Source organism: Triticum aestivum, chromosome 6A (genome assembly GCF_018294505.1).
Source record: "Triticum aestivum cultivar Chinese Spring chromosome 6A, IWGSC CS RefSeq v2.1, whole genome shotgun sequence".
Classification (NCBI taxonomy): Eukaryota; Viridiplantae; Streptophyta; class Magnoliopsida; order Poales; family Poaceae; genus Triticum; species Triticum aestivum.
The window spans coordinates 163,804,933-163,825,008 of record NC_057809.1 but is presented as its reverse complement, the minus strand read 5'-3'; the positions used below and the strand labels follow the sequence as shown (position 1 = coordinate 163,825,008).

The 20,076-nt window shown below is 50.6% G+C and overlaps 1 protein-coding gene across 1 annotated transcript; it reads left to right on the top strand.

The window, feature by feature from the left end:
• The first annotated feature begins 3,367 nt into the window (after window positions 1-3,367).
• Window positions 3,368-15,826, top strand: LOC123132631 (uncharacterized). The gene is made up of 4 exons (XM_044552468.1): window positions 3,368-3,930; window positions 8,444-8,542; window positions 8,653-8,735; window positions 15,501-15,826. The coding sequence occupies exons 1-4, from the start codon at window positions 3,456-3,458 to the stop codon at window positions 15,621-15,623; spliced, it is 780 nt and encodes a 259-aa protein (XP_044408403.1). The 5' UTR covers window positions 3,368-3,455; the 3' UTR covers window positions 15,624-15,826.
• Window positions 15,827-20,076: the final 4,250 nt, after the last annotated feature.

Genomic DNA, 20,076 nt, shown 5'->3' with positions numbered 1-20,076 from the left:
AACAACGTATGTTGTTATGCGGTCTGACCAATAAAGATCTTCGTAGAATATGTAGGATCCAATATGAGCATCCAGGTTCCGCAATTGGTTATTGGCCGGAGACGTGTCTCGGTCATGTCTACATTGTTCTCGAACCCGTAGGGTCCGCACGCTTAACGTTACGATGACAGTTTCATTATGAGTTTATATATTTTGATGTACCGAATGTTGTTCGGAGTCCCGAATATGATCACGGACATGACGAGGAGTCTCGAAATGGTCGAGACATAAAGATCGATATATTGGACAGCTATATTCGGACACCGGAAGTGTTTCGGGTGATTTCGGAGAAAACCGGAGTGCCGGAAGGGTTATCGGAACCTCCCGAGGAAGTATTGGGCCTTAGTGGGCCTGAGGGGAGAGAGAGGGCAGCAGCCCAGGAGGTGGCGCGCCCCTCCCATGGGGAGTCCGAATTGGACTAGGGGAGGGGGCGCGGCCCCTCTTTCCCTCTCCCTCTCCCTCTCTTTCCTTCCCCCTTCTCTCTTCCTAGTTGGACTAGGAAAGGGGAGTCCTACTCCTACTAGGAGGAGGACTCCCCCCTCCTTGGCGCGCCCCAAGGGCCGGCCGGCCTCTCCCCCTTGCTCCTTTATATACAGGGGCAGGGGGCACCTCTAGACACACAAGTTGATCTTCGTGATCGTTCTCTTAGCCGTGTGCGGTGCCCCCCTCCACCATAATCCTCGATAATATTGTAGCGGTGCTTAGGCGAAGCCCTGCAACGGTAGAACATCAAGATCGTCACCACGCCGTCGTGTTGACGGAACTCTTCCCCGACACTTTGCTGGATCGGAGTCCGGGGATCGTCATCGACCTGAACGTGTGCTAGAACTCAGAGGTGCCGTAGTTTCGGTGCTTGATTGGTCGGGCCGTGAAGACGTACGACTACATCAACCGCGTTGTGCTAACGCTTACGCTTCCGGTCTACGAGGGTACGTAGACAACACTCTCCCCTCTCGTTGCTATGCATCACCATGATCTTGCGTGTGCGTAGGATTTTTTTTGAAATTACTACGTTCCCCAACAAGTTGTTCCGTAGTTGTCTCTTGTCTCGTTAGCGTTCTTCATCCATGCACGTACCCAGGATCATGGAGAGAGAGCCACAGAGAGGCTAAGGTTAGGGAGACCGTGATGTGTTATTTTGAACACCAGTGACAGAAAGGTTTAGGGCCAGTTCTTTTTGTGCCTTTTTGGGGCTTCTAGAATAAGCTCCCCTACCCAGCTTATTCTTTTTTAGAAGCCTACTAGTCAAGTCTTAATGAGTAGGATTTTAAAAATATATAATTGGTTGGGCTTCTCAAATAAGCTGGGTAGGGGCGGCTTATTCCAACTTATTTTAGAAGGCGGCAAAAGAACTGACCCTTAGTATGGTAACACGGATCCTATCTCTGGGGATACAAGAGGTGTAGTCCTTAAACGACCAATGATTTTGTTTGATTATTTCTATCTTAATTATCGGGGCAACCCCGGGCGACGAATAAGGCCTTCGGTTGGACAATTGACTCTTGATGTAGGACACGTGTCGGTCAAGACGTAATTTTCACACATCCCCCACTTCCATACGTAGCAAGCACATCTCGATGGATGACTTCTAGGACACAAATTAATATCACAATGATCCCAACACAAACATATGGTTGTAAGCATAATTTCTAATACCCATGCCTATTTTTATTATAAGTGTTTTTAGTGTCAGCTTGATTTATGATCTGGTCAAAAGATGGAATTTAATTCTTTTACAAAAGCTTGTTAGAAACCCTTCCTTAAAGGGCGCCATCCTCACGTGGGTTCGATCACTCAGGGTTCTTTATGCTCCTTTACCGGATCACTAAAGGGACTTATCAAATGGAAGGTCCTCAGTAAGCAAAAGGAGCACAACACCAGCGACGATATCAGTTAGACTCACTCTCTTGCTCAGCGCCTGACGCCACAAGCTTCGTCGAATCTGGATTAGTGTACCCTCTATTTTTAACTTGTGTGTGTGGGCTTATTATTGAGCTGGTGCCCCAACAGACTTGATGTTGGTGTATTTTGTACCTATATTGTGTTTGAACTTGGTTGTTTGGCCTATTTTCCAAAAGATCTAGATCCGGCATCATGGCTTCATGTTTTTCCTTTTCTGACAATTCAAACGATGAAGCCCAATCATCCGATGCCATGAGAGCAGCTACCACAATCCAATCTTACCGAAGATCGAATAAACCCGCCGACATCCCTCCTCATAATTCAAACCATAGCTCACAAAGGCCGGGAAGTCGTACAAGACCACCCCTTGGTCATCCCGAACAAGACCCCAAATGAGAGGAGAAGAGATAAACACAAACACCGACCGAGCGATGAGAGAAGAGATAAACCCTTGCGAGAGGGAAAAGGCGACACCAACTACTACTTATTTTGTTGCCGTTCGGTTGATCTTGCGTAACAATCGGGGAGCCCCTAATTGACACCCTGACTCGGCCGACCCGTTGGCATGCACGCCTGTTCGCCCCTGTTGGTATTGTAGTGCAACCCCTGGTCAACCCGAACAAGACAACAAATGGGGGTAGAAAAGATAAACTAAAACATCGGCGAATCAACGAGAGAAGAGACAAACCCTAGAGAGGGAAAAGGCGACACCAATGACTACTTTTTTCGTTGTTGTTCGACTGAGCTTGCATTATAACTGGGGAGTTCCTATTTGACCCCTCGACTGGGCCGACCCATTGGCGTGCACGCCCGTTCGCCCTGCTGATATTATAGCGCAACAGAAATTCACAAAAAGCAGTGCACGCACAAGGAATCAAATTATAGACCTCTCACCGGTTAAGGACTGTCGCTAGCCAAAGTTTGAAATTTCAAAATTTTGTTCAAAAAATGTTCGGTTTTTCAAACATTATTTGTCTTTTGAAAAATTGTTCATGATTTCCAAGAAATGTTCGATTTTTTTTGAACCACGTGAATTTTGAAAATGCATGATTTTTTTAAATGTGATCATTTTTAAATTGTGTTTTTCTTAATTTTTAGTTTTTTGAAATTGTGAACAAATTTTACAATTCTACACTAAATTTACATGTATTGAATTTTTTTATTAAAAAGTGAAGATTTTTTGAAATTAATCTTTTTAAAAAGTGAAGATTTTTTGAAATTACTCTTTTTTAAAAAGTGATTAAATTTTAAAAATACGAACGGCCGTCATATAGGAAGTTCCTTACAATTGGTCGTCCCCTGCGGTTGTCGCTTGGCCGGGCTTGCGATCCAGTTGGGCCTTCTCTCGTGTCTAGCTGCTGTATACATCGGCCCGCTCGTGTCTAGCCCACAACGCAGGATTCTAAAGAAAAAAGCCCCTAACGCGGGCGGCAACCTTGATCCCCTCCTTCTTCCCAGTCCCCCCACCGCCGCCACGAACCTGCTCTGACAAGAACTCTGCTCAAGCCCGCTCCATGGTCCCCGTCATCGACATGGACTCTTTTCCCGTTCCGCCAGCCGAAGGCACCACCTATAGAGAAAGGAATCGAGTCGATCGATCCAAATCCCGGACCAGACCGGATCGCGGCGGTGCCACGACAGGTTGCCGGTCTGCAGTCCTCCTCACGGGACAAGCTGCGTTCGCGGTGCGCTCTTGCTGCTTGCCGGCTTCGACGGTGTGGGCCGGGACGCCGCCCTTCCGCAGATCCGCAATCGAGTCGTGCGTCCAATCTGCCGCCTCCCCTCGACGTCCACGGCTCTGTGCTCTTCCGTGTTCTCTCCTAGCGCAGGCTGTGGGGGCGCTACGCCGCTATCTGCCGGCTCCTCATACAAGAGCGATGGACAAACTGAGCCCTGTGGGAAACAATTGCATCAGCTCAGGGACGTCCAGCGTTTCTCCTCGATGTTTCTTTGCACGCCTCATCTCCAAGCATGAAGCCTCGGCGAGATGTAAGTTTCATCATCATTGCTCTGTTTTCTTGGTCATGACTTGATTCCCTCTTTTGATCTAAATATTCTGATTACTGCATGCCATTGCTCTAAATTTCTTGATTGCTGCATGCCGCTGGAGTTGCTGTGTATGAGTATTTAACCATAATACATGCATGTTATGCCTTCCACATGTTTGACGTAATGCCCGACCGAATTGCACACACAAAATTCGATGGGAACAGAAAGCAGCATGGCTTCCAGCTGTCAATCTTCGAATTTCTATAAATTTTAAGCCCAATGTTCCTCTATGTCCCTGTTTATTACCTCCTCACGCACCTAGCAGATTAAGAAGCAGCACCGAAGTCCCCCTGATGTTCCATCTCTCCCATTTGTGTGTCTCCTATCTTTCCATGTTTGTCTCTCCATCTCTCTGACAAAATTAACAAGAACTCGTCCTCTCTATCTTTCTTTCTCTACATAAGGTTTTCTCTACATAAGGTCTAGTACACTATTGAAGGATACATGTCTTGACGGAGAGATAAAACTCACATTATGCGTTGTAATTCAAATTATTAGTTATTTTTATTAGGTGGGTCATCAGCCTAAGGCAACAAGCCAAGAATCGTGAGGGGAGAGAATTTGACATCATAAATGACTATCTCTAGTAAGACCTTTTTCCTTACATGTTTTTTGTCAATTATATTTCAACCTGCACCTTTCAAATATTATTTCTCTGTGTCCTTACTCCTTGTACTAAGTCTACAAAAACAAAATACAGAAATAGCAAATCTAAGTATGCTCTAGATATTTAACATGTGAGACAACTAAAAAGCAGACACGGGGACGGAAAGTCGGGGATACGGGATACGGCATTTTCCAAAAACAGCCATTCGGGGATACGGTGAGCATATATAAAATAAAATAAAAATATGCCATGTAATATAGAGTTAATACAGAAATAAAGGAGAAAAAGATTAGAATAGAGATACTGCCCCATTCGGGGATCTACAGCACCAGGACCAGACTGCCCTTCACTCTCACCCACAGACGATTGGCTACCGGCTGTGCCACTCCCAGATGCCATGCTCTACCTAACCTAACAGCAAGCAGTACAAACAGCAAGCATTCATCATTCATGATCAACAGCAGCACAAGCATTGAACTGGCAAACATGACATGAGTAGCAAGCAACAGCAGCAACACTACTACTACAATCTACAGGCATTCAAAGAGCAGCAGCTAGCAAGCAGCCAAGCACAACATCCAGCAGCTTAATGGAAGATCAAATCTGAATAAAACAGATCAAGAAGTGGAGGAGAGGCTGCTAGTTCAGGGATTGGGGAGGGTTACCTGCCGTCAGGAGAAGAGGCTGCTGGCTCCTGCCGGCGGCGGCCGCGAATCCAGGCGGCGGCGACTTCGTTCCAGGAGGTGGCAGCTTTGATCCAGAAGAGACTGGGACCTGGGAGCCCCACCTTGTTACGTGGAGAAATGCGTGCGATCGTGCAAAAATAGGGTTTCGTTTTGGGCCATGGCTGTTTTTGGGCCGGGCCGTATCCCGTCCGTGTCACGTACGTGTCCCGCCGTGTCCCTGGGCTTTTTTCTTTCTTTTTAATCGAAAATCAGGGGATACTGGGGGATACGCGTATCCAGCCGTATCCCGCCGTGTCGTCGTATCCCGCCGTGTCGACACGGCCAATCGGCAATTCCTGCCGTGTCCGTGCTTTTTAGTGAGACAATAGGTGAAAAAGACCAACAAAGCATCATTCTAGAAAGAAGATATCAACATTGGATTTGAATCTTTCACATTTTATCACAAAGAAAGACAGCTAAAAACTCACTTCCAATGGATGTGGCACAAACGAAAGGAACCAAGCAGGACTGAGTGCAAGTCTTGTATTCTTCATCTGCATATATTAATAATGTAGGGTCTATGTACAGTTGATTACACTCTGACTATCTTGTATGGACAAAAAATAATCATGATTCAGATATTTTTATTTAATAATCAGCGTGTGAATTTTCTTGGGGTTGGCAGTTAGTATAGGTATATATCAGCTAAGGATTAGGGTGCAAGTGATGCAAATTCACATGAAGTTTAATATACAACGCAAGCAAACAATTTTATATACTCACAAAATAATGGAACCTTTTGTTCTTCAGGAAAGCTGGAATGTTCTTGCATCACCAGTGAATGTGCTGCTACCCATAATATTGATTTTAATTTTAAAATAAATAAGCAGACATCAAAATAAACTCATAAAATAATAGCACGGCCAGTGCCACAATTGAGTACGCTAGATGGTCTCTCCTAAAATAATTTTGTGATATTTAAATGAGCTAAATCATGAGTTTCACATATCTCTCTCTTGGTCAGAAATAGTTCTGTAATTTACAGTCATGATAAACCCAGAGCATGATAAATCAAAAATAACATTTATCTTACAAATGTGAACCATCTTTTATATTGTAGTAGTCAAACTCACATCTTTTTTATTCCATGTTTCGTAGTAGGACATCTATTTACGAAACGGAAGGTAGCATACTTGTGGCTGCACAAATTATATTGTTTACATCGAGCTATCTTTTTTACTGCATATTTGGTAGTAGGACATCTGTTTATGAAACGGAAGGTAGCATACTTGTGGCTGCACAAACAATTATATTGTTTACATCGAGCTAAAAGAATGACGGAAAAAAAATATTTACTTGCTAGACTAAAAGATTGATGGAAAAAATATTTCTCGAGTTTATAACTCTTATCAATTTTACCTCGACAAAGAGGCATATCATTAATTTTGCAACCAACATTTCATTTGCATGGTACTCGGCAATCTGCACCTATGTGAATCCTACATCCCATCAATTGAGTTATTCCACGACAATCTATCTGTGACCATAAAGTCCAGCGTTGCTATCTGAACTGTGTGGCTTCTCTCTACCACAAGTGAAATCCACCTCGAATTGGCTATTTTTGGATCGCATTGATGCGCATTGGTTGTAGACACAATCCAGTCTTCTACTAACGAAATATCGAAACAGTATTAGTAACTCTATTAATGCACGTAAATACAGAAAAGCAAAATATCTATCAGGCCTACAATGACGACATGCCTGCAAACTTAATTCTTGAATTTGCATTACTAAGTATAATATAACTGAAGTTTAACCAAGAAACATTACATCATTGCATTTCTTTACAGAATTAGCCCACTGTTGTGATACAATGCTTATTGTAGTAATTTTTACATTCAACTATGTTATAGAACTGAAGTTGCCTACACTAAATTTCTCCAAAATTTCTAAAGAAAGCAAAATAAGAAAATATTTGCCCTAAGATTTCTCCAAGAGATGCATACCAGGAGCAAAATTAATATATTGATGTAGATGACTTTAATCTTCATGTAAGGTGGATCAACTGCCATACAGGAGGGTCCAGGTACATACTCATAAACTTGGCTGATGTTGCTGTGGCTAATCTAGCCTTATTTCTTGATGCCGGTTCTATGAACAAGAAACCAACAAACCTAAAGTTCATTTTAATATAAAGTTTTAGCTACAACCAGAAAGAATTGCCAAGCTCTTGTATGTTTAGTCGGTGGATTTTAAAGAAAAATCATGGATAAATGAAGATGCTAGATCTGGCCATATAGTGCAAGAAACAAATAGTGAGCGAGACAAAAGCTTACTGATGAGAAAATAATACATTGGTATTGAAGACAAATACCAGGGAAGCCTTAACAAATCAATTCTCACCCTTTCGGCGGCCGCCCAACCAGGGACCATGAGAACTCCAAGAACCTCTCTTGAACCCATGGCTCATGTACAACTGGAGTAGCTGCTGCACCTTGAGTCCTGCCACGGTGCCTCTGTTCGATACGTTGGGAAGCAGGTAGAGATGAAGGTCGTACGTGACATAGAAGATGGCGAGCTACATCTTGCATCTACAATCGAGGTCGACCTAGGCTCGTGTTCGACACTGCAGTTCTTGGTTGGTGTGTCCGATAGCAACCCGGGCAGCGGTGTGAGGCGCTAACGGCTGGACGCGATAGTAACCCTAGCTGTGGCCGTGCTCGCTCTTAACAAGAGAGGAAGAAGAAATCAGATTGGGGCTAGCGAGTCGATGAGGCAGGGAAGAGAGCTGGCGGGTCCACTCGTCGATGAGTATTTGTTTGAGAGAGGAGGCGAGGAAGTGACACATGAACATGCGAATCAACGTACCACAACCTACCATCACAACCGCACTCCCCTTTAATAGTAAAGATAGTAGGAATAACAATAGTTTCTTCCTTCAGAGGTTCATGAGCTTGATGAGCTTGATGAGCTCCATCAGCTCATCAACAAGCGAAGGATTTCTATTGCTGTTTCTTTAAAGACTATTGGCTAATATCCTTTATTTTCATACCGTGGGATGGTACTTCCAATCGGTACAATGATTGTTGGATTTGATGGAACTGCGAGTGGCCTTTTGACATATTTTAGTGTCATTAAGCAATACTTAGGTCTATGCCTTACAATTCCGCTCTTTTTCTAGGGTCTGGTTTTGGTACTATGTTGATAGCAAGGGTGCAAGGCTCAAGGGAAGCAGTCGGTTCTGTAGTTCTTTGTATGCTTATGGTATCTTGGACGAGGGGTATGTTTTTTTATACATCTATATGTTGCTTTGCTCACAGTTCATATTATCTTGAAGTTGCATCCCTTATGTTTGTGCTTTACATTTCGGTTACAAATTCAACATGTCAGTTGAGGAAGCTGCTGAGTTAGCATGGCGGGCTTTTATCACAAACTATTCTGCGACAGAGCTAGTGGTGGCTGTGTTCCTGGTGGTATGCATTCTGTTTCTTAGTTTCTATCCTGATATTTGTTTTGTTCACTCAATAAGCACGATACAACATGCATGCAGATTTGTTAAACACCTTGCCATTTATATCTTTCTTTTGAAATCACATACATGGGTGATTCGATGGCTCTGGCGACTGGCGACGCCCCTGGCGACGCGGGAGCCGCGGCTGCCTTGCCGCCGCCCCTCCTCCCGTCCCCTCCCTCGAGCCCCGCCCCCTCACCGGCGTCCGCCGCCCCCGTCCCACCGTCGACCCCTCCCTCTGGCCCTCCGCGGGTGGTGTGGGCTGACATCGCCGAGGCCGACGATGTCGCCGGTGGTCGCACCGTCGTGTGTCGGGACCGTGTTCCCCCCAAGGCCCCGCAGCGGTAGCTGCCTGACCACGCCGGTGGCCCTACTCCCAGGGGTGGGAGTTCGGCCGCCCGTGGGTCGGGACGGCGTCGGCGTCTCCCTCATGCCGCCTCTCCGGCACGGGGGATGCACGGTGTGGCCTTTGGGTCAGGGATGCCCTCCCGGCGGCGCTGCGCTAGCAGCTGGGGTGTTGCCGGCCGCGCTGACCGGGGCCCTGCTCTCGCCTCCTGGAAACCCTCGACCCCGGCCATGCCCTCCTCTGCTCCGGCCTGTCTGACTCCGACGATCCCGCCCGAGCTCGTTCCGGTCCTCTCCCGACGTCCACCCTTCCGGCCCTTCTTCCCATCCCGTGGTCCTTCCGGGCCCCACCTTCCGGGTCGCATCCCCGCCGCGCCTTCCCCTCGCCGTCCCCGTACGCCCCCGCTGGCGGCCACCGTGGCGGTGCTCGGGGAAACCCTAGCTCCCCGCTTGGTCACCCCGGGGCACTCGTACCGGGCTGCGGTGCTCCTGGGCCGGCCTACGGGCCTGGCTGCAGGCCCCATCCCTAGGGCGGTGGACGCGGCTGCGGCCCAAGGGAGGCAGGCCTCTGCGGCTGGGGTGGGCCGGCTCGGCAGGCCGGCTCCGCCCCGCACGGCCCAATCTCGTCCCTTGTCGGCCTCGGGCCCAAGCAGGCGATCTATCTGGCCCCCTGTAGGGTTCCCTCGCCCCCCGCTTCCCTCCCCACCTACGCCGCCAGCCTCCTGTCTCGCCCTGGTTACAGCCGTCCCGCCCCGACCCCTGCTCGCCGGCGCCGCCCTCCTCCCCTCGCCAACTCCAACAACACCTAGGCCACCCGTCGCTACCAGCCCCCCCCACTCCCAGGCTGCGTTTTCGCCATCTAACGGCGGTAATGGCAACCGGGGGCGCCAGGGTCCCAAGAAGAAGAAGAAGAAGGGTCCTCCGCGTCCTTAGGCTGCCGCCTCCACCGCCGCCGTGGTTCCTCCTTCGGGCACCAACGCCTCTTCCGACGGCCCGCCGTGCTTCAACTGCGGCTTGACCGGCCACTTCCAGGTGGCTTGTCCCAACCCCTCGATGTGCTACCTGTGCAAGGATGCCGGGCACCCCGCGATTCTCTGTCCGGATCGCCCGGTGACGGAGGAGATCATGATGTACGGCCACGGCATCGAGGACATGGCCTTCTTCCACATCGAGGTGCCAGAGATCCCCCCTCCCCCCCTCGTTGATGGCGATTGTGATGGTCGTGGGCGAGGCCGTCGCCACCCCGGAGCTGATTGAGGCAGAGCTCAACCACTTGTGCAGATGCATGTGGGATTGGCAGGTGACCCCCACCGCTTCCAACGCCTTCTCAGTGATCTTCCCCGACGCTATGAGTATGGGATTCTGTACCCGCAGCAACAACATCACCCTGGCCCTCAACGACATTGTGGTGAACATATCCGAGCCGCGGTGGGATCCCAAGGCTGTAGCCGTCCTGGACACTGCGTGGCTCCTCATCGCCGACCTGCCAGATGTGGCCCGGTCTGAGCGAGTCATCCGCAGTATGTCCAAGATCCTAGGCAAGGTGGTGGTGGTCGACGAGCTCTCCTTACGCAAGGAGGAGGAGGTTCGGGTCAAGGTGAAGTGCCTGGACTCCTCCAAGCTCCACGTCATGATCCGGGTCTTCTTCAACGACGACGGCTACGACCTCAAGATCTGCCTCGAGCCTCCGAACCACGTCGGCCGCCCCCGCTTCTCTGATGACGGCCACCTGGGGGGTGGCCCAGCTGATGTCGACGACTCCCACCGCCGACGCTCGCGCCACTCCCGCCTCGACGACCCAAGAGATGATGAGGACGGCTCGGAGCACTCCCGCTCCCCTTCCCGGGAGCCCTCCAACCCACCAGCGGGTCGTGGCGGTTCCGGGGCGGGGCACACTCGAGTGTCGGCCGCTGACCTCGCGATGGCCCTTCGCTTGGCCACTCCGCCGGTCATGCCCTCTCAGCCTCTGTCGGAGTCGGCCAATGACATCTCTAGTGTGGGCCTACTCGTCGCCCCGCCATCGTCGCCTCGCTCCCCCTGCGCCGTCTCCGCCCTTCGCTCCTCGCCGTCGGGGCCGGACCCACCGTCCCCCGCCGGCTCGGCCTCCCCGGTCTCCACAGGTGGAGGCGGGTGTGAGGTTCCCGTTGCACCTACCTCGTCTCCCCCACCAGCGGGGGTCGCGGCCGGTGCCACCCTGGAGCTCGCCAGACCGCCCGCCCCGCTGGTGCCCTCCGACGTCCACCTTTCCTCGCCGACCTCCCCGTCCGCCTCGGTGGCTGTGGACGTCTCCTCGCCGGCCTTCGCGCACCCCCCTCCGACAGTGGCGTATGCCAGGCGGCCCCGTTCCACCTCGACGCCGGTGACGTCCTCCCACCGCAGCGCCCGCCTCGATGCGGCGCGGCCGGCCGACTCTCCGGCGCCGTCCATCGCCGAGCGCGCGGAGCTCCGCGCGGCGGTCCGCAACCTCGAGTCAGGTGCGGACCCCGACCTCCCCAATTCCTCCAGTTGCTCATTTTCCGCTCTTGAGGCTGCTCTGCTTGGCCACCTTGCCAAGGTGGCCAATGACTCGGCCATAGTTTTCAGAGGGGAGGTTGGTCCCCCCTTAGAACACATCGCGGCCATTAGGGCCCGGGAGATTCTGGATGGCAAGCTGGCTGAGACCCGCGCCCGCCTGCTTCGACCTCCCGAGGGGACGACCATCACCCCCGCGGGTCAGGCCCCTCCGGTGGCCGACGGGATAATCCGTGGACGCACCTGTTCGCGCACTGCAGCCCTCCGCGCTCAAAGCGCTTCCCGTGTCCTGGGGTCAAGCAGCCCCCCGATGGGGGCTTAGATGCGGGCCCTTTTCTGGAACATCCGCGGCTTCGGCCATGATGGTCGTCGCCGCCAACTCATTGAGTACATTCGTGACGAACACATTGACATCATTGCCATCCAGGAAACCTTGCGTACTGAGTTCGCCCTTCAGGAGCTTGAGCGCCTTAGCTCCCACCTCTTTGCTTGGCACTGGCTCCCTTCTAGTGGGACCTCAGGCCATTCTGGCGGCATCCTCTTAGGGCTAAAGGATGCCACCTTTGAGGTGGGTGGCATGGACCGGGGCGAATTCTTCATTAGTATGGAGATCTTCGAGCGCGCCTTGAATTTCAAATGGGAGGTCATTATTGTATATGGACCGGCTGACCACCGCCGCTCCCCGGCCTTCCTAACAGAGCTGCGGCTGAAGATCTCTAACTCCCTCCTCCCAGTTCTTGTGGGCGGAGACTTTAATCTCATCCGATCCCCGGATGAGAAGAATAATGATCGGATTAACTTCGCTCGGATGCAATTATTCAACGATTGGATCGCGGAGCTGGGGCTCCGCGAACTTGATCGGACGGGTGCCAGGTTCACCTAGACGAACCGACAGATTGTCCCGACATAATCCGTTCTGGATCATGTCCTAGTTTCCCTTGAATGGGAATTACGCTGCCCCCTGGCATCGCTTTGGGCTGTCACCCGGATCGGGTCTGACCATGTTCCCCTCCTCTCCACCGCCGACGAGCGGCCCCCCACCGCGCCGCGATTTCGGTTCGAGCCCTTCTGGCTCAATCAGGCCGGCTTCCGGGAGGCTGTTGTCGCTTGCTGGATTTTTGCCCGCTCTGCTCCCCATCGCTCCATGTCCGCTGTCGACTCGTGGCACTTCTGCGCCAAGCTAGCCCGCCAATTTATGAAGGGTTGGGGGGCCAACCTTGGCCGGGATCTTAGAGAGCGCAAAAAGGCCCTCCTGCTGGCTATCCAAGCCCTGGACGCCTGCGCCGACTCGATCGGGATCTCCCCTGATGAGTGGATGCTGCGATACGACCTGGAAGACCAGCTCTCCATCATTTACACCGATGAAGAGGCCTACTGGCGCCTGCGTGGCACCCAGAGGTGGGTACTTCGGGGAGATGCCAACACCGCCTACTTTCAGGCGGTGGCGAACGACCGGCGTCGTCGTAATTCCATCCATTGCCTATGGGATGGAGCCACGCCTATCGTTCTCCCCTCGGCCATCCGTACCCACGTAGACGGCTTCTATAAAGCCCTATTTACCCCCACCCCGCGGGGTGGTGCTAGTCTCGCCCCTGACATTTGGTCGGGTGCGCAATTGGTCTCGGCGGAGGCCAACGCGGCATTAGTGGCCCCTTTTGACGAGGACGAGGTCCTCGCAGCCATTAAGGGGATGAACCCCTCCTCGGCCCCGGGTCCGGATGGCCTGCCCGTGACGTTCTTTAAGACGTTCTGGCCTACCATCAAGCCGGAGGTCATGGCTCTGTTCGAAGAATTTTATTCGGGCTCCATGGACCTTGGGCGCCTCAATTATGGGATTGTGACCCTCATCCCCAAGGTCCCGGGCGCCTCGGATATTCGCCAGTTCCGCCCAATCACAGTGATTAATGTGATCTTCCGGATCTTGGCCAAAGGGTACGCCAATAGGGTGACCCTCCTAGCTGACACGATTACCCATCCGAACCAATCCGCCTTCATACAAGGCCGATTCATTCTCGATGGAGTGTTAGTTTTCCACGAGGTTCGTCTAAAACGCCATCGAGCGGTCTTCCTAAAGCTAGACTTTCACAAAGCCTACGACACGGTACACTGGCCATTCCTGCGAGAAGTGTTGCTTCACAAAGGCTTCGACGATCGTTGGGTGACCCGCGTCATGCAGCTTGTCTCCTGTGGCCAGACCGCGGTGAACATCAACGGTGACATTGGGCCCTACTTCCCCACCCTTTGTGGGGTCCGTCAGGGTGACCCCTTTCTCACCGTTCTTGTTCAACATGGTGGTCGATGCCCTGGCATCCATCTTGGATAAGGCCAGGGCTGCTGGTCATATCCGCGGCTTAGTTCCCCACCTAGTCGGAGGGGGAGGGGTCTCCCTCCTTCAATATGCGGACGATACCATTATAATGGTTGAGGGATCCGCACTAGATATTACTAACCTGAAGTTCCTCCTCCTGTGCTTCCAACAAATGTCGGGCCTAACCATCAACTTCGATAAGAGCGAAGTGATGGTCCTCGGGTACCCCTTGGAGGAAGCATAGGCTATTGCTGACCGACTAAAGTGTCGGATGGGTTCTTTCCCCACGACCTATCTGGGGATCCCCATTAGTGATTCACGCCTCACCGTGGCTGATCTTCGCCCCACGGTGACCCGTATGCAACATCGCGTTGAGCCCTGGAAAGGGCGCTGGCTATCGAAGGCGGCTCGCGTGATCCTTATCAACTCTTCGCTTGCTAGCCTCCTTTGGTTCCTCATGAGCTTTTACAGCCTCCATGAAACCCTGCACCAGGAGATCGCCAAATACCAATCCAGATTCTACTGGGCTGGGGAGGGGGATAAGCAGAAGTACCACATGGTCAGCTGGCCAGATATATGCAAACCCAAGGACCAGGGCGGTCTTGGGATTTTGTCCTCCCGGCGCATGAACATTGCCCTCCTGACCCGTTGGCTCTGGCACATTGCCAATGGAGATTGAGGTCTCTGGCTTACTATAATCCAGAACAAGTACCTGCATGGACAGCCTCTCGCATTTTGTCAGCGCTCAGGCGGCTCCCAGTTTTGGCAAGCCGTCGTCCAGCTGCTGCCTGTTTTGCGCATTGGCACATCCATCTCGGTGGGTACTGGGTCCTCGACCCTGTTCTGGCTTGATAGGTGGCTTGGCGACACCCCCTAGCCGCTCGATTTCCAGTCCTCTTCGACATTGTTGTTGACCCTCGGGTATCTGTCGAGACGGCCCTTATTGACTTAGGGCGCCTCGCTTTCCGCCGCCCCTTTGGCCCCCTTGAGGTTGTGGCTTGGGATGCCCTCCTCCAGGACATCGCCCTCCTCCCTATAGACGTTGCCGACTCCTCGGACGCCATCTCTTGGCAACTGGAACCCTCCGGCTGCTTCTCCACCAGATCCCTCTACGCGGCTATCGCCCCATCGACGGCCCCCGAGCCCTTCAGTTTGATTTGGGACATCCGCCTGCCCCTGAAGATCAGGATCTTCCTGTGGCAATGGATCCGCGACCGCCTCCCGTCCGGCGTTGAGGTCCTTAAACGTCACGGACCTGGAGATGGGATGTGCCCCATGTGCGGCACGGTAGAGGATGCCAACCACATCTTCTTCTCTTGCTACACGGCACAGTTCCTTTGGTCCTGTTTCCGCGAAACGGTTGGGGGCCAGTGGTGGAACACAAACGTCCCTGACCTGCTTGCGGAAATTCAGGCCTCACCCCCTCGCTACAGGCATATTAGATGGCTTTGCGTGGGGATCCTTGCCTGGACGCTGTGGACTGTTCGCAATAAACTTGTCATACAGAAGGTGCCTCTTCGGCGTGCTACTGACTCCATCTTTAAATTGTGTGGGTACTTGCAGCTCTGGCGGCAGCTTAGCCGCCCTCAGGACCGGGACGTCATCAGCACCCTCCTTGCCGACCTTCGATCGATGGCCTTCCGCTTGGCGCCCCCGCTTCCCCCGCCACCCCCGGAGCCCGACTAGATGCTGGGTCACTCCCGGTGCGTGTGCCTTTTTGTTTTCTTTTAGGGGCTTGTTGAGCTGTGCCCTCAGCATTAACCCTTTCACTGCTTATTTATCTGGAACTTGCGTGTGTGTGTGTTTGTGGTCTTGAACCTTGTTGGATGTTGGCTTGGGCATTTGCTTTATATATAAAGCGGGGCGAAAGCCTTTTTCGGTAAATCACATACACAACTGTTTATTTGAGTTACTTATTGGCGAAGTTCAGAGATTTTTTCCCCGTCGTGTAATGCACACCCCTAGGTTGGGAATAGAGATTACCGTCAAGACGATGGTGATAAATTAACCCACACCAAACATACATTGTTGTAGAGTATAGAAGGTGTTGTACAGTATAGACATGGGTCTAGACATCTAGACAAACCTACCTAGAATTTCTAAAACAATATAATTATAATGGTACATGTAAATTACATGCGTAGATTTATTCTTTTTGTATCGGCTTTCATGTTAGTAGATTCTAAAAAATATGGTGTGATGTATAAATAATTATGGTCAAAGCTACATTTCTGGAATTGGCAAACATTTTCCGAATCGCAAACATATTTTTTGAATTTGTGAACATTTATTTAATTCACAAACTCTTTTTTTTCAAATTTGCCTTGGATGTTAGTAGATTCTAAGGATATGGTGTGATGTATCTCCTCCGTCCTAAAATTCTTGTCGTAGATTTGTCTAGATACGGATGTATCTAACACTAAAATGTGACTAGATACATCTGTATGTAGATAAATCTAAGACAAGAATTTTGGGACGGAGGGAGTATAAAGAATTATGGTCAATGCTATGTTTAGTGTTTGGCTCATTATTATTTGGAAGCAGGGTAAGAAAAGAAGATTATCATTTGGGCTTGATAGAGTAATGATTATATCCGACTCGGTCGTGTCTGCATCAAACGCGTGTCCCACTTTGGAGAAGAATACACCAACCATTTTGGTAGCGGGCCTATAACTCATCTCAACAATTCTGTTTAGGTCTCATTCCGCTAATACGCTAGGCATCATCTCCTTTCCCGTATTTCTCTTAGTCTCACTCCCAAACACTTTGCAATCCAACAGAGGGAATGCCAACATCCATGGTGGCATTGTCCCATTCGGCCGTTCATGCCACTTGAGAGGATGAAGGCTCTAGCAACATCATGTGAGAGGCATCGGTGCTAGTGATTTTGCCACCATCCTGGCCACGACGACAATGCCGCAGAGCATATAGTGGAGGGTAGAGTAGGAAAGTGGTGTGACGGCGCCGCGGGAAGAGGTGTCTTCTTCCGGGCGAGTGTTAGGCAGATAGACAAGACTCCCAACAAAATGTCGATAAAACGTCATATTAGACAATGGATCAACATCAGTAGCACATATAGTGGAGGGTACAGTAGGAAAGTGGAGCGACGGCGCCGCGGGAAGAGGTGCACTCGAACGGGGGGGGGGGCACTGCAGTCTGTTTCTTCTTCCGGGCGAGTGTCAGGCAGATAGAAAAGACTCCCAACAAAATGTCGACAAAGTGTTAGATTAGACAATGAATCAACATCAGTGCGCTCATCGGTAAGAGTAGCACGAGTAAGATCCTGGATTATTATTTTTGAGCAAGAAGGGACCTCAATCCCAAGAAAGTAGCAGAAAGAGCCAAGATAAGACATAAGAAACTGCATAACATGCCTTCACAAAGGCAATATACTCACAGTTTGCGTCGGTGATGATCATGTCATCAACATGAAAAAGAGTCCTACCAAGAGCAGAAAGGAGGGCAAACAACGTCGGATCTTGAGCACTCGCTGAAAACCAGCAACATCCACCATAGAGGCAAAACGCTCAAACCAGGCACGAGAGGCTTGCTTAAAGCCATAGAGAGAGCGATGAAGACGACTAAGCATGTAGTAAGGAGTAGAATACACAGGTGGTGGTTGTATGTAAACCTTCTCACGCAACTCACTATTAAGAAAGGAATTCTTAACATCAAGCCTATACACGAACCGGTGGCGAACAGAGGCCAGAAGCATACGGTTTTGCAGGAGCAAAAGTCTCATCGTAATCAGGACGATGCTCCTGCTGAAAGCCATGACCCACAAGACAAGTTTTTCTAATGCTCAAGAGAACCATCAGAGTGAGTGCTAACCTTGTAGTCCCACCAAGTGATGGAGCGATCACGCGGAGGAACAGAAACAAAATCCCACGTGCTGATGCACTCAAGAGCAGCAACTTGCTGTGTCATCACAAGGTGCTATTTGGTATGAACAACATCACAACAAGTCGGCTCAAGAACAGCAACGCCAACGCTTGGAAGACCAAGGCGGTCAACAGGCCGAAGCGGACGAGGACGCAAGCCATAAGTAGGTTGAGACGGGGAAGATGGCACATCAGTAGACGCATCGACAACATGCAGACGACCTATATAGAAGTTAGGAAATTTTTTGGAAGAATACAAGCTGGAATCGTCGGGGATAAACCGAGGTGATGGAGACAAGGAAGCCACTGGTGACGAAGGTGTAGAATCACGTGAAATAATCAGAGAAGCATAAGCAGTACGACTACTGGATCAAGGCTCAATAGGAGTGGTAGGAGTGTCAGGAAAATTGTGGGAAGCGATATACTCCACTTAAAAGGCCAAAGAAGATGGACGTGGGTCATATCCTAAGAAATAGGCATCCGATGACCAACATGATCCCAACAACGATATTCCTTATGCTCATTGTTGTATCTTAAGAAGACACACTCAACAGACTGAGAAGTCAGTTTGGTGCGTTCACGAGGGGCAAGAAGGACCAAGCAATCACAAACAAAAAATTGAAGCGCCGAATAACCGATCAAATAGACGACCGAAAGAAGCATCACCCTGCAGAGCAGTGGATTGCTGAAGGTTGTTGAGATAGATGGAAGTGGAGACAGACTCGGCCCAAAAGTGCAGTGAAAGAGAGGTGGTGACCATCAATGGAGGAGCCGTCTCAAGAAGGCGACGACGCTTGCGCTCAGCCACACCATTTTGAGCATGAGTACCAGAATAAGAGAACCAAAGTCTGCCCAGCAAGGATTCCACACAACAGCTTGGAGAAACTCTCCACTAGAGTTACCATAGAACACATGAATAGGCGTAGAGAATTAAGTGTGGACCATGGCAGCAAAAGGCTTATAGATAAGACCTTACTACGAGAAGAAAATAAAGTATATCCAGGTGTGTTGAGAGAAGTCACTAGTGGAGCCAAAGGGAGATGATCCCTCGAGATCAAAGTAACAAAGTCTAAAGGATGCTGAGACACTGTCTCGCCATGAGTATAAGGTAAATGGACCATGTATTAGAGATATCATCGGAGACGGATCCAAGAAGATCGTGTCGAACTAAGGATGAGAGATCACAAGTGACCCAAGCTGATGATGCCGCTCTTGAAAATATCTGATAGATAGGGCAACAGAGGCAGAGACTAGCGGCACACGCAGTAGAGGGACTTGATCCGGCATCCCACTTGCCTGTGCACTCTTCGTACCCCGCCGATCTGGCTAGGTGCTCCTTTCCTGTTTACGGGTTGTGTGCCACGTGCTTGATTAAGCACCCTGGGTTCTCCTACTGCGCGCCCTTGGCCTTGACTTTTGGTAGCGCCTTTCCTCGGCTCGTCTCGTGCATAATCCAGGTACGCGTCGACTGTCCGAGTTCCTGCTCACCATTGGTGGTGCTTGAGCGTGCGGTTATGGTGTCACACATAAAGGGAACACGAGATGTGGGATTGAGACAATGCTTGTAGCAACCCGCAGAAAGGTAAAGGATGCCCATCAAGGCTGAGCGAAGGTGGTCACAAAGGTGGACGTTGCTAGTGATGATCCCGGTGCCAGTGATGATCGACATGTAGAAGTGTTCGACCACGAGCCTTCACCAAGCAATGTATTTAGAGTCGTTGCCAGTGATGACCGACATGTAGAAGAAGTGTTCGACCACGAGTTGAATGGTGGACCGAAAGTGTAGGATAATGAGCACTCGCCAAAAACTAGCCGGAATCACCACTGAAACGAAGTGCTCAAAGCAAGCATGATGGGTTTGCTTAGGGCCGTATAGACAGCGACGAAGATGACAAACGATGCCATTAGGAAGAGAACCGAGGTGGTGACTAGTTGTAGGCTTTCTTGACATCAAGCTGAGAGACAGACTAGCGGCGAATCGGAAGCCACATTGAGAAGTGTGCGAAGAGTGGTCATGTGGGCCATATATATAGGAGAAAATGTCTCTTCGTAGTCATGAGCATGTTCTCACCACAAAACAAGCTTTGTTATGCTCAAGAGTATCATCAGTCTTAGCCTTGTAGACACACTTACAAGTGATGAGATGAGAACGAGGAGGAAGGGAAATGAGATTCCACGTGCCGATGCGGGCAAGAGCACCAAGCTACGATGCCATCACATGCAGCCATTTGGGATGAACAACCTCACGACAAGAAGTT

Excerpts from the sequence above, each read along its gene's own strand:
- LOC123132631 (XM_044552468.1), top strand. The coding sequence starts at position 3,456 with ATGGTCCCCGTCATCGACATGGACTCTTTTCCCGTTCCGCCAGCCGAA. Across the intron at positions 3,931-8,443 it reads GCATGAAGCCTCGGCGAGAT|GGTCTGGTTTTGGTACTATG; the intron begins GTAAGTTTCATC and ends CTCTTTTTCTAG. Across the intron at positions 8,543-8,652 it reads TATGGTATCTTGGACGAGGG|TTGAGGAAGCTGCTGAGTTA; the intron begins GTATGTTTTTTT and ends TCAACATGTCAG.